The sequence below is a fragment of the Chiroxiphia lanceolata genome, chromosome 2, assembly GCF_009829145.1.
Source record: "Chiroxiphia lanceolata isolate bChiLan1 chromosome 2, bChiLan1.pri, whole genome shotgun sequence".
Taxonomy (NCBI): Eukaryota; Metazoa; Chordata; class Aves; order Passeriformes; family Pipridae; genus Chiroxiphia; species Chiroxiphia lanceolata.
Genome location: NC_045638.1, coordinates 81,311,559 through 81,325,355, shown reverse-complemented (window position 1 = coordinate 81,325,355; position 13,797 = coordinate 81,311,559). Strand labels below are relative to the sequence as shown.

At 44.3% G+C, this 13,797-nt stretch overlaps 1 protein-coding gene across 3 annotated transcripts in view; it reads right to left on the bottom strand.

The window, feature by feature from the left end:
* Positions 1-501: 501 nt before the first annotated feature.
* MTMR2 (myotubularin related protein 2) overlaps positions 502-13,797 on the bottom strand; it is a 61,011-nt gene continuing 47,715 nt past the window's right edge. For all 3 annotated transcript variants that reach the window (XM_032681193.1, XM_032681192.1, XM_032681191.1), the window contains exons 8-15: positions 12,806-12,955; positions 11,824-12,012; positions 9,448-9,633; positions 8,358-8,564; positions 6,693-6,785; positions 5,023-5,136; positions 3,490-3,666; positions 502-2,525 (exon numbers count right to left, since the gene is read on the bottom strand). In XM_032681193.1, coding sequence (XP_032537084.1) covers positions 2,364-2,525; positions 3,490-3,666; positions 5,023-5,136; positions 6,693-6,785; positions 8,358-8,564; positions 9,448-9,633; positions 11,824-12,012; positions 12,806-12,955 — 1,278 coding nt within the window. In that variant the 3' untranslated portion in view covers positions 502-2,363. The remainder of the gene's footprint in view (positions 2,526-3,489; positions 3,667-5,022; positions 5,137-6,692; positions 6,786-8,357; positions 8,565-9,447; positions 9,634-11,823; positions 12,013-12,805; positions 12,956-13,797) is intronic.

Here is a 13,797-nt window from a genome sequence, read left to right as displayed (position 1 = left end):
TTGTTCAGGCCGGGGAAGAGGAGGCTCTGGGGAGATCTTACAGCACCTTCCAGTACCTAAAAGCTGTAGAGGGCATGTAGTGATAGGACAACGGGAAGTGGCTTTCAAGTGAAAGAGGGCAGGTTTAGATTAGGTATTAGGAAGAAACCTGGTCTAGTGGAAAGTGTCTCTGCCCATGGCAGAGGGTTAGAAACTAGATGGTCTTTAAAGGTCCCTTCCAGCCCAAACCGTTCTGTGATTCTATTTTTATAATACTGAGCAGCTAAGCGCTGTATCTGTATTAATGCTGGTCTGTGTCGGATAAGAGAAACTTGTCCAAAGATTAATTTTGTTTTCCTGTCATTCTAGATTTTAGAGTTTGAAAATTAGCATCTTGCAAGACCACCTGCAGAAAAATGAGGGATATTTGGATTTCACATACTAAACTTGCAATGCTATTTTGTTGCATGTTCTGCAAGTCCATTGGAGGACCACACTGTTGAAAGTAAGAGCACAGGAATGTTACCCTTTTATCAGTTTTTATTAGTGTTAACGAAACCAAACAGCCTTCATCAAGAAACAAAATATACACACATATTCAGTTTGCTAATATGGAAGAATGCTATGAACCACCTTGTATAATGATTGTACGTTAAGAGCAGATCTGCCCTTTACCTTAAAAGCAAATCCAAGTCCTTCAGAAGTATTTTGTGTGGATTCTTTTGCACTACTGAACCATAATGACTCAGGCCACCCTATAACAAATGTGCTGATGCTGTACAGCTGTTTTCATCTTGTCAGAAGGTGGCTGTGGATTTCTCTGTAAAGCATGGAGATGGTGATTGCAGTAGTATAGCAGGCAAAAGTGGAGGCTGCAGGGGGAAATTACTGTTACTGCCTGGGAAGGAATGTGGCTTTTGAAAGGCAGTATCTTATGTGGAAATTGGTCCACTCTTGTACTCTCTTGGAAAGTCCATCTCCATAGTGGAAGAGCAGCTGAGTGAAGCAGCATGCTGACAGGTGACCACAGTATGGGATCCTGTCATAAAAGAGCAACACAAGAGCCCCCACCAAGCAGTGCCCTCCTCCTTAGCATGGAAGTGAGAAGCAGCCTTGCACATAGCTAAGTGCCTTCCCTGTAAGCCCAATCTTCTACAGCCCTGTGTTTACCTGTTTGGAAGAACAAGGGGGAAGTCATGGTTTTACCAAGTGTGTATTTTATCCCCATTTTGCAGTAAAATTTTATATTAAAACCAAATTTCAACTTGAGTTTAGTCAAGTGATGCTAATTCTTGAAGCAGACTATGCTGAAAAAGGCCTAAATGTAGAGCTCAGAAACTGGCTAAGATGTTAAGTCTGCCAGAATAACCTTAAGCAGCAGTTGCAATGCAGGCAAAAAGGCGTCTGTGGTTGATGTACAGTTGTTTTCATTAGTTAACAATACTGAAATACCGTAAGTACACCACTATGATCCTGCACAGAAGCATTAAAGTCACTAATTATGCTTACCCAAGCAAAATGTAATGGCTGATCCCAGCAGTTCACACATGCCCTGTGGAATTCCACTACCTTTCCCCTGGTGACTATGAGGCACAGGAGGCCAGAGGAGCTGCAGAAAGCCCAGGGGAGCCATGCTGTGCTCCTCCCTCAGAAATAAAGGTGCTTAAGTTGCATCCTGGCACACCCACTGTAAACTGTAAGTGAGATTCTAGAGTTGCAGGGATGGAAGTAAACATCCTACAAAATCAAGTCCTGTAGGTTTCTCCTCTACCATTGTGTTTATTGGGAGGAGCTGCCCTTTCTTTAAATAAGGCATCATTTGCATGGCTTCCTATGGTCTAGATCAAGGTGAAGGGAGTGATATGTTTCAGACACTATCACTGCTTGTCTCCAAGTGTACTGGCAAATGCCCTCATACACTGCTGTGCAGACATTAATAGCAGAGGGTTTGTGCTGTTACAGCTGCATTTCAGGCTCCAACACAAAGTCAGATTTAGTCTTTCCTTTTAGCAAAGGGGAGACCTTTCAAACTTCTGAGCTGATGTTTTTCCTCCTCAGTACTTCATTGTAGTGCAGTGTCTCCCTTTAAAGCCAAGTGATTTCCAGCACATCAGTGAGCAAAGAGCAAGCTCTAGTTTTTGTTTAGGTGGCAAGTGCAATTGGCTTGTATTATAAGCTAGCCACTGAGAAGATTAATTGCATAGGGGGCCTTGTCTGTTGTTTTTTGCTTAAGCCTTCTCTAGTGCTACAGTACTAATAAATTACCCTGGAGAGAAATAAATAAATAAGTTGGCATCCCCCAGGTACCATGCTGGAACTCCAGAGGGCTTCAGAAAAGTTGCCCCCATGGTCCTGGGAAGGTACTCAGCAAGAAGAAGTCCATATTATACAACTGTCTGTACAGGAGCAACACACTGTGCTGGAGAGCCGGCTCTCTCCGAGGATGAGGTGGAACGGTTGGTGATTTCTCTCTGCAGTTCCTCTACTTTCTTCTGCAGCTCAGCCCGCTTGGCCAGAAGCTCCTTGTAGCGATTATGGACAGGTTCCTGTAAGAAAACATGTAGCTGAGTGCTGGGAGGTAAGTGTGGAAGTGGAAGCCTGAACCACAAAACACTGTTGCTGACCTTACACACGGCTCTGAGAGAAGGGGGGTTGTACACGAGTATTATGAGTCACATGCCTGGGGTACAGCATAGTTGCTCTGGCTTTGAGATGCTCATTTTGATCTAATGTGCATAGTGCAATGGTGGCTAAACAAAACAGTGTATATTTTGAAAGATGACAATTGCCAAACTGATGTTTCTGGGGGATGCTGGCCATGGCATATTGGCCTGGACATTATTTCAGAGTTTTAGGGGAAAAAAAAATACAGATTCATCTAAATGTTTTTGCATGGTTCTGACTGCAAAGCGGTTGTTTGGTTCCTGTATCTAACGCTCCAGAATTGTAAAGCTGTCAACTGCAGTTGGGCACAGAGGCAATCTGGGAAATTTTGTCCCTTTCCTCCTAAAAAGTGATGTCAGCCTTCAGAGCCATGCTCAGTCTGCTTGTTTGAGGTGCCTGTCCTGGGGTGAGCCAGCGTCCCTGGTCAGGGGTATAACAGGGCTGCAGCCAGACCCCTGTGCCTCAGGCAGCCAAAGCAAAGCACCAGGTTCTTGTTGCTAGTAGTCTAAATAGAGTCCCAAAAATCCTATCTAGAATCCTACATCCAGTGAAGTCTTGGGATTCTTTCACTCTTTTGTGAAGAGAATTCAGAGGTTTTTCCCTTATTCTAAGTGAGGAAATTTTCCAAATTGCTGAGTATATCCAGCTCCTGCAGATTTCACAAGCTGAGCACCAGCACCAGCCAGCTGTAGGTGCTGCTCACTCTTGCTGGCATTTGAATTTAGGCTTTTGTTTTTAAATTTAAGCATAAGTTTGTACATCTTGTGCTTCAAATATCTTGAACTCCAAAATAACAATATCAGTACTGGCAGAGAGGGAAACATGTAGGATTCGTGGAAGACACACCTGAGGCTTCATCCTGGGGTTCCAGCGGATGTAGTAGCCGACCCACAGCTCGAGGTGGCGCATGCTGGCCACAGGATACAGGACATGGTTGGAGTAGCTCACATACAAGGGGTTAGTAAAGTCTTCCAGTTGGCTGTTGATGTAAGACCAAAGTGATACGGTCTTTTTTGGAAGGCTCTGTAAGGGAAGGGGGTGGAGGAGGCTTTATTTGCCATACAAATTCCAGTTATCTACAAACTGTAGCAGCATAAACATATGCGTGTCATTAATACGGAGCTGGTTGCTTTTTTGTAGCTTAAAAACCCCCAAAACTGTTCTTTTGATGTGGTTATTGTACTAAAAGCACATGGATGCAGCCAGGCACACACATGCCCTGGCACTGAACAACCCCTCTTACCCACCCAGCTGCCAACACAGACCAGGAATTGCCATTGGCACAGCAAGGGGACACTGGCATGTGAACCCTCAATGCTTTAGTTAAACTTCACTTCTTTAAAGTGCTCCTCAAGGACTTGCTGGAGTATTTAATTGCAAAGGAAATAAAGAAAACATTTGACTTAGGCCCTGATCTAGTGGAATAATTAGACCTGTGAATAGCCCCACTGAAACCACTGTCAAAGTACCTCCCAGATTAAGTACTTAGATTTTGTTTTCTGGAAATTACAATTATTCAATCACTGCTGATTCCAGAGAAACAGGGATCCTGATTTCACTACAGTAAAATGCTATCATTTTTATATTACAGTTAGGTTTTATTGTTTGGGTTTTTTTAACAGAAGTGCTATCAAATATGATCACATCAGGTCCACACAGCACTGCCCTCATGTACCTCTATGCTGTTAGGCTGCAGCACTTTGGTGACAGAATGCCTCATCTCTAGGTAGGTGAGACTGAATGAGTGTCACTGCTTTTCCTTCTGATTCCAGACTGGGTCTGAATGTACACATCTATATGCTCCTCCCTTGGCAAACAAACCTCAACCAGACTGCAGGGCAGAGCTGGCTTGTGGCAGGACATAGAGGCACGTCCTTACTAATACTAGGAGCATTGTCGTCTCCAGGAAAAATGCAAGCACAGCAAGGACAAGTATTGAGACCAGTTATGTGCAGGAATGTGTGCAGAATGACAGCACACTCTTAAAAGTTAAAAGCACCTGAAAGGAACCACTTCAAGGAAAAGAAGACAAAAAGGTACCAGTTTCCACAGAGAAGGTTACATTAAAGTAAAGTTCAAAGGAAAACTGTATTTCCACTACCTGGGAGACACGAGGAGCTCTTCAACCATAGTGAGCAACTGGAAGTGGAAGCACTGTGCAGAAGGGAGATGGTGTTGCTCTGAAATGTGAAGTTTCCAACAGACAGCAGTCTGTGCAAACAGGAAAACCCCAGGTCCCAGCTGTTGAGACAGGGCTTGGCATTTCCCAGACCCACATCTACCACTATCTTTGAGTGAGGAACCAACTTCCCTAGCAATATGTGGTGAGCTAAAGCCATCCCAGGAACAGGCTTACTCCTTGGAGAGAAGCTGTCTTACCTCTTTCACTCTCTGCTGCTCACTGCTGCACAGGAAGGTCCCAAACAAACAGCTGTACAGGTGATCCAGGATGGTGATTAGGAAGTACTCATTGAATTCAAATGCTGTAGGAAACTTCAGTCAGAAACAGAAAATTAGGCTGGGATTTTAAAACAGGAAAATAAACTTTTTCCCCACTCTGTAGTCTTGGTAAGGAGTTGGCCCCTTGATTTGTCCCTGTTCCCTGCCTGGCTGGATATTCAGGGTCATTTGCTCCTTCTAGAAGCAAGAGTTTCTCTCTTGGAAAGCTGCTTTGCAGTTGCAGAGAGGAATTCTGAGCAAAAGCCAGAGGTCTGAAGGGTTAGACCACTGTGTTTATACACACTCAGTGCTGCTTCAAATTGAAGCTTGCTCTGCTACGTCTGCCTCTCATGACAGACCATGCAACCAGACTGTGAAAGAAAGGCACGTGTCAAATAACGCATTAAAAAAGTGGAAATTTCCCAGGGCCAAAGGGAAATAACTCGTGTGTGTAACGCAGCACTTCCCAGAGGGAACAGCAGGAAGGCATCTTGCAATACAGGTCACCAGGAGAACAGGTGTATGAGCACAGGCCATGTTGCTGAAGTTCCATGCAGAAACAATCAGACCCGAGACAGGGAGAACTGAAGCTCCACAAAGGGTCAGTAAGAATACATGCACTGAACTGCAAACACATGCTGGGGCAACGAAGAGGAGAGAAGGAGGCCGCCTTCTCTCACAACCATCCTTCTCTTCCCAGGTTGCCCCAGTTGCAACATCCTGACCTCACCAGCTGCAGGTCAGGATGCCTGCTTTTAGGAGCAATGAAGGAGAGCATGATGAAAGTGACTTCAATGATGGTAAAGCCTCTTTTTCTCTCTGTGTGAGTATGGTATGCTTCATATATAGTGGCATCCTTCTTTCCTATTTCTCCTGGTTTAATCCATGATGAGCCTAATTTTTTTTCACTGAACTTCCTGACCACAGCTGACATTTGTGCCACAAAAGACACAAAAAACCTTCTGGGTCCCATATACCTGGAGAAAAACCTCCCAAACATAGGAGAACTCTCCTGGACTGTACCTTTGCCACACCTAGCCTGAAGTGAGGCACTCAACTCTGTACATCATGTATGAATTGGGAGCAGTACATCTGCCTTCAGAGGAAGCTAAAATAGAGCATGTCTTGCTGCAGGTTTGGTTATGGGATCAGCTTGAGCAGAGGCAACAGGGATCTGTCTGCACCCACCCTGCTTGGGACTTACATTAGCAAGCCAAGTCACTTATGCTTCTGAAGGCACAGTGGGCTACTGAGGATGGCTGGGATGTCTGTTCCTGCCTATGCTAAGTGTGAGGCAGCTGTCACCTTTTTCAGGATGATGCAAGCTTCTTCTCCCAAGCTCACATTTATTCTAGCAGCATGTGGGTAAGCAGCACCCACTGACAAGGTCATATGATGCAAGCCAACATTGTGGTCTTCCAGTGCACTTGTGCATTCAGGCCCTTTGCTAAACAGACTCCCAAAAAACTTGTTGCCAGAGTCAAAACAAGAGTACAAGCCCAGGAAGGAAAGCCTGTAATGGTCAGTTTGGAAATCATTCCTGTGTCCAGACACTGTGCCATGTCTTGGTACACTGGCTTTGTAGACACATGTGCCACCCAGCAATTTACCTGTCTTGTCATTTGCCAGACACAGTCGATGAACTGGAGGAAGACAGGAGAGCGATCAGCATCTGCATGATTCTTATCTCCGTGGCCAACCCTCTGAAACAGAGCAGGACAAAGAACAGGAGTTGCACAGGGCTTCACGGGAAAGCTGCTGGGATCTCCTGCCAGTCACCCAAACCTTTACCAACAGCTTTAAAAAGCTTCAAACGAGTCTTGATTCTGCTTTGTCCATATCAGTGAGTAAAGGAGGAAAGGACAACTACTCCCTTCATCTCTGAAGTGAAAATTCTTTATGGGGATATTTTTGTGCTAAATTAAAACAAGAGCTGTTTGAGTAGAGGCTCCAGATGCTGTGCTGGCACTGATTTCAGTTAAAAGCTAAAGTTCAGAAGGAAAAAAAATGAGAATGCTTTTTGCTTCAGTTGCAGCTGTTGTCCTGGCTACTTCAGTAGTACAGTGTGCTCGATCTAAACACTACCTACAGGCACGGCGTGTGGCGATAACTGTCACGCAACACCTCGCAGCTTCCAAGTGCTGTACAAACACTAGCCCAGCCCATCTCCAGCCACCTCAAGAGAGGCAGTGATGACACTATTCCCAGAAGTAGGCCTCCAACCCTGAACAAGCTGTGTGGCCAAGACGTGAGGCAGGATTCCTCATAACTACTATAGTACATTAATGGTTATGTATTACCAGGAGCCCCAAGTACCGTACAAAGAACAAGAACATGTATGTAACAGAGATCTCTACCTCTTCCTTAATGCTGTTCGCCCCTCACCAAAGGAAATCACTATCATTATCTTCCTTGTCTAGACAGGGAAGAAGCTAAAACAGTTGTTGTTCAAACACCAGATAACAAGTTTTGCTGCAGCAGAACCTCAGTTGCTTTAGTGCCTCAGTTTCCCCACCTTCCTCAGAGCATTTGACAGTGCAACTCATCACTGCAAGTGCTGTAAAAAGACCTTGCTCTAGCCCTTGCCAAAATTAAACAACCACTAGAAAACAGCTACAAGCAAAACTCAATAGGAACAAAGACTGAAAGAATACTACTGAAAGGCTCTCTCAGTTCCCATAAGTGCAAACCATAACAAATTGCTGTGTCACAAGCCCACAAAGCTGCCTCTCTGCCAGCTATAGGGACACAACCACAGGCTACTCTTGGTCCAGGCTCAAACTGCTGATCAAACCTAGGCAATTGGAAGCCTCCACAGAAATAAAGTGTGCCTGAAGAAAACGTGAGGTCAAGGTCATAACCAAATTCTCCAAACTCTTCAGTACCAAGGCATTTCTGATGACAGTGGCCTAGCAGTCTCAGAAAATGGAATGAACTGTAAAGGAAGAAAAAAATACCCCAGTGGTCTCAGCCAACTCCCAGCAGAAATGCCAACCCTGCACCCAAAGCACACTGTTAGTTCAAGCCTAATCATGGAAACATGACATGTCAGTCAAGACACCTGAGAGATTTAATACCTCCTGTGCCTCCTATCTAACCAATACAGTCCCCAAGGAAGTTAAAAGATTACTGGAATTATAGGCAGAAAACAGTAGCAGCAGCTTTCACCTGTCTTCAGCCAGGAAACTTCTCACAAGAACGGCTAAACTCCTTTGAAATCCTTCAAGGGGGACAGTAACTTTCCATATAGTGCCTTCCAAGGGCTAGTGACTCACCAGCTGAAATCTGTGGCCAAAGCTTAGCCACTCCTTCTCCACCAGGACTTCAAAGCCTCTGATAGTTCGGTAGTAGCCATCCAACATGAGCAGAGAGAGAGAGGTGAGCTGGGCTGTCCGGTCCCAACCATCACTGCAGTGTACAACCACAGATGTCTTCCCTGACTCTACTTTGTCAGCAATCCGGAGGGCTCCAGCAAGAATGAGCTAGGACAAGGAAAAAACCAAATTACAAAACCTCTTTGGAACAGAAATTGTGAATGAAAAATGCCTAGTGACAACACAGGACAAACCAAGGGCTCTGTTTGCCTCAAGCAGAATGGTAAATCAGTTCCAACTACTTTGTAACTAGGACAGCAAACTGTGAACACATGTTTTATTCCAACAAGATGACAACACATCTATACTGTAGTGTAAGCATAACTCTAGAAGAGCCTTTGCATTAAGCTCAGTCCTTGGACAGGTCAGGATTTAAACACAAGAGTATTTTGTGTGTGACACGAATACAAAATGGCCATCACCTTGCAGCTGCCCCAGGAGCAGATCTGCCCCTGTCTGCTTTAGCAGAGCAACAATGTAAACTGGACATTTTTAGAAGAGAAAGAACTTAATTTGAAAATCAACATCTGCAGAAGCTGAAACATTTTGCCTCCTCATTCTGACTCTGCTTGGATTCCTGAAAGGCTGACAGGGCACAAACTCTCAGCATTTGCTGGTCTGGACCAGGCAGTAACACTAGGATGACAAGGATCCCTGAGTCAAGACCTTGGAAACTCTGGGACTCCTGAGCTCTAACCAGAACTTTCACAGTTATGCATTACCCAGGAACACTTCATTTTGGAATACTTCATTTCCAAAACACCATCTTTCAGTATTTCAGGCCCCTCTCTTGTCCCTCTTCCATCTTCTCAAGATTCCTCACTCCAAGAAACTATGGTTTTAGTCGTTCCCAAATAGAAAACAAATTCTAAGTCTTTAAATTTACCAGGAATTGAAAATCCTGGAGTTAGCTCTGGATATCTTTCCAGTGAACAGACTGGTAAGGACTTGTGGTTGCTCAGCCACCTGCACTGGATGCAGACATGCATACCTTGATATGCTCTAGCCAGTGAGTTGACTCTAAATTAGACAGCCAGTGAGTCTCCTCGATATTGGGATACACAATTTCTTTCAGTTTTCTCAGCGACTCTCTCATAACATGAATATTGTGAATGTCCAGGAACACTAATTCTGCGTTCTGATAGGCATCCTCGCTCTCATAGCCCCCTCCTTTAGCCTGAAGAACAAAATCCACAGACAAATCATTAAGCAAAAACATATTTTATACTTTATCCCGTATAAAGTCATTTGTCCTGAGCAAATAGCAGCTGACAAAATACCACAGGCTACCTAAAGCAGGCAGAAAACACTGGCTTTATCTTACAACTGGGACCAAACATGTACATGCACACACTCTGTGTCTCTTTCCTGCAACAGCTAATGAATGCTATAATTTTTACCAAAGAATACCACATTACAAGCCTTCTTTTCCTCTGTAATTATCATTTATCTCCATTCAAGTTGCTAGCTCATTACATTCATTATTCTATCATTTAAAAATTTAACATACTATTATAGAGGAGTATAACCCACACACTAATTGCCTTTCCTAAGCAGTGGGAAAGGCAGATTTTAAAAAAAAAAAAAAAAAGAGAAAAATTGGGCTTTAGTGCAACAAAGCAGTTCTACCATTAATACAGAGCTTAAAGTAATGGCATGAAACACAATTTTTAAAAGAGTAGAAAGATGGACCCTGAAACTACTGACCTGTCAGCCTCACCTCTGTGCCTGGCAAGATCATGGAACTATGCTATAGTTCCATGGCAAGATCCTGGAAGCTATGCTATAACACACTTTGGACCAGGGGGTGATTTGAGACAGCCAGCACAGCTTCAGCAAGGGCAAGTCCTGCCTGGCCAGGTTGGGTGGATGAGGAATTGAATGGTCACAGCCAGAGGGTAGTCGTCAATGGCTCAATGTCCAGTGAGTGACAAGTGGTGTCCCTGAGGGGACACCACTGGTATTTGGACCAGTGTTATTTAATACTTTCATCAATGACATAGACAAAGGGATCAAGTGCACTCTGAGGAATTTTGCAGAGTGGTGATGTTGACATACCTGAAGGACAGGATGCCATCCAGAGGGACCTGGAGAGGCTCAAGAAGTGGGTCCATGGGAACCTCATGAGGTTTAACAAGTCCAGGTGCAAGGTGTCACCTGTGTCAGGGCAACCCCTGGTATCAACACAGGCTGGCGGATGAGCAAAATGAGAGCAGCCCTGCAGAGAAGGGCTGAGGAGTGCTGCTGGATGAGAGGCTGGGCATGAGCTGGCAATGTGTGCCTGCAGCCCAGGAAGCCAATTGTATCCTGGGCTGCATAAAAAGCCAAAGGGCCAGCAGGTGATTGTGCTCTGAGGGTGGTGATTCTGCCCCTCTACTGTGCCCTTGTAAGACCTCACCTGGTGTACTGCATTCAGCTCTGGAGTCCTCAGCATAGGAAAGACATGGAATTGTTGGAGTGAGTGCAGGGGAGGACCACAAAAATGACCAGAGAGCTTAAGCACCTCTCCTATGAGAAAGGTTGAGAAGTCTCTGGGGAGACCTTATGGTAGCCTTCCAGTGCTTAAAAGGGGCTTACAAGAAAGATGGGGACAGATGTTTTAGTAGGGCCTGGTGTGACAGGACAAGGGCTAATGGTTTAAAACTAAAAGAGCGTAGATTCAGACTAGATATAAAGAAGAAGTTTTTTACACTGAGGATGGTAAAACACTAGAAGAGGTTTCCCAGAACAGTGGCAGATGCCTCATTCCTGGAAGTATTCAAGGTCAGAAAGGACAAGGCTCTGAGCAACCTGGTCTAGTGGAAGATGCCCTTGCCCATGGCAGGGGAGGGTTGGACTAGATGACCTTTAAAGGTTTTTTCCAACTCAAGGAATTCTATGATTCTACAACAGCAGAAGGAACAGAGGAAGATTCCTAGACATTAGCTATCCCCAGCTATATTTTGAAATAAAAATCATGATGCCTGATTTTCAGAAGTACTGAGTATCCCCTGCTCCCATCACAGTTAACAGGGACAGAGTGCTGGTGCTTTTAAGAGGAAGCAGTCTTCCAACCATGTGAAGTGGAAAATGGTGATACACAAGATCCAGAGGGTTAGAGTTTGACCTCAGTATTACTTCATTTTTTGTCCCCCTTGCAATTTCATTTCCCATCCAAGATTAATGTAATGGCTCTTTGGTAGTCACATTGATATCTTACAAATACCAGTGCAGGTATAAAAGTCTGCCTAGAGAATCAGCTCATTGCATGCAGATTTGCTCGAGGGAAAACCCTCTTGTGATCCTTAAGAATAATATGAAGCTGAGGTGGGAAACGTGCTCTAAATTATTACATTCCCAGTTTTAGACAGAGGAAAAAGCACCCGACCTTATTGGCTACAGCATTCACACTAGGCCTTGCATCAAATATGAAGATTTTATGAGACTGAGCATTAGAATCCATGATGGCTTGAAGATACTTTTCATCTTCCTTGCTTCGCTTGCCGCTCACTCCCACCATTGGCTGGCTACAGCGAGTGATCGTTGCTTGACTTTCTGGATGAATCCATGACAAGACCTTTGAAAACAAATGGGAAATAAATGAAGGAAAAATGGGATTCATTAAACTAGTGAAGTGTTTCACCTGTAATGGCTTGGTCTGGGATCCCATCATGTATTAGCTGGTTCCAGAAGGCTGGATTCTACTAAATCACGACTGAATGAAAGAACGAACTCTTCTGTCCTTATTCATTCTTGTGGCATTCCCAAAGTTTGAACAAACAAAAGGTGACCAAAAGTTTGACTTTTAAATATGATGCAAACTGTTTTTCTGGCTGTTGTGTGAGTCACTACATGGGCTATGTCTTACTTTATGTTATACCATGCCAAAGTTAAGTACTTTAGGAACAGATAGAATTTTCTACAAACTTTAGAAGTAAACCAGTACATTTTCATTTACTGCTGAAATAATCATCATAATAATGTATTTTGTCTTAATTTCATTTAACAAGCATTCTCATCAAGAGTATCACTAAGTATTCCTCTATCCTGAAAGTCAGAGTAGGCCAGACATTTGTAAACAGCCCAATAGGGCTGCTTTGTGTTTCTCAGGAATTGAACGGAGATTTGGTCTGAGTTGAGCTAAATTATCTTATCTTCTCATTTTGGTTTAGTCTACATCTCTTTCACAACAGTAGTTCCAGCAGATACTGCTGCTTTTCTAAGTCCTCAAACGTGTTGCTGTGACTTTTATTATCCACTGACCATTTACTGGCTCCCTGCAATCTACTCAGCCCGATCTTGGTATTATTTATTGCCCAAAGGTATGTGTAACAAAACCATATCAAAGTGGCTTCCTTTGTCCCACTCACTGGTATGCGTCCTCTTGATCTGAAAGATGCTACTCTCTTTAATTCTTCATCAGGAATGTTTACAGGCACAGCTAGAATGGCAGGGTATGTATCACAAAGCTCATAGCGCTCATTAATCTTGGTCAGCCTCCAGCTTTCATTGGGAATTCCCTAAAGAGGAAACAACAGCACGTTAGCAAATGAGTTGCTCTGAGACCTCAGCACAGTCAAATCCCCAGACCTGAAATTCAAGGCAATTTTTGTTAATGAAGGACATTTAGGGCTGGCACCTGGGAATGCATTATCTCGGTAACTTGCATTTCATGCCTCTTCCCAGAGAGGTGGATTATTTTGCTCAGGTCACTGAAGAACAGGGAAACTAGAATACTCCAGGCTGGGTCACCTTGGCAAAGGAACCATGGAGGCTACAGATGTAGCAACACAGGTGATCCCCCTGAGCGCATCTTTAAGATACCTCCTGGTCTCATCATGGGCTCACAGGAGAGCCAGGAGCAGGACAGAATGTGTGACCAATTTACCTCTCTCTTGGCACTTAGCTCAAACTTGGTGGGTGGAAACTGGGGATGCAAAATGGAGATACCAGATAGGATGGAGGGGAGGGGAAGAAGGGAGAACAGGCAGTAAAACACCCCCAAAAAATCAGTCTGGTTTGGGCCTTGTTGAGTGTTTGTGGCACAACTGTGGAATCCTCTAAAAACACCAAAAACTTAATAATTTTATGTCTCTGGCTGCATGACTGTAGTGATGTGCAAGTCCCATGTTTCTGTCAGACTAAGATCTCCTTTTGTACTAGTATAGCTTGGGCTCGGAGAGCAGGGAAGCTACGTACGCACACATATCACTGAGCTCAGTGTGCCCTGATGGGGAAGCCACTCAACAGCTTCCCAGACAACAACCTTCAGGGAAAATCTGAAGCACAATGGGGAGGATCCTGACAACCTGCAGACTTGGTTTGGCTGATGCTGGAAATGAACAGATCGACATGGAGTGGC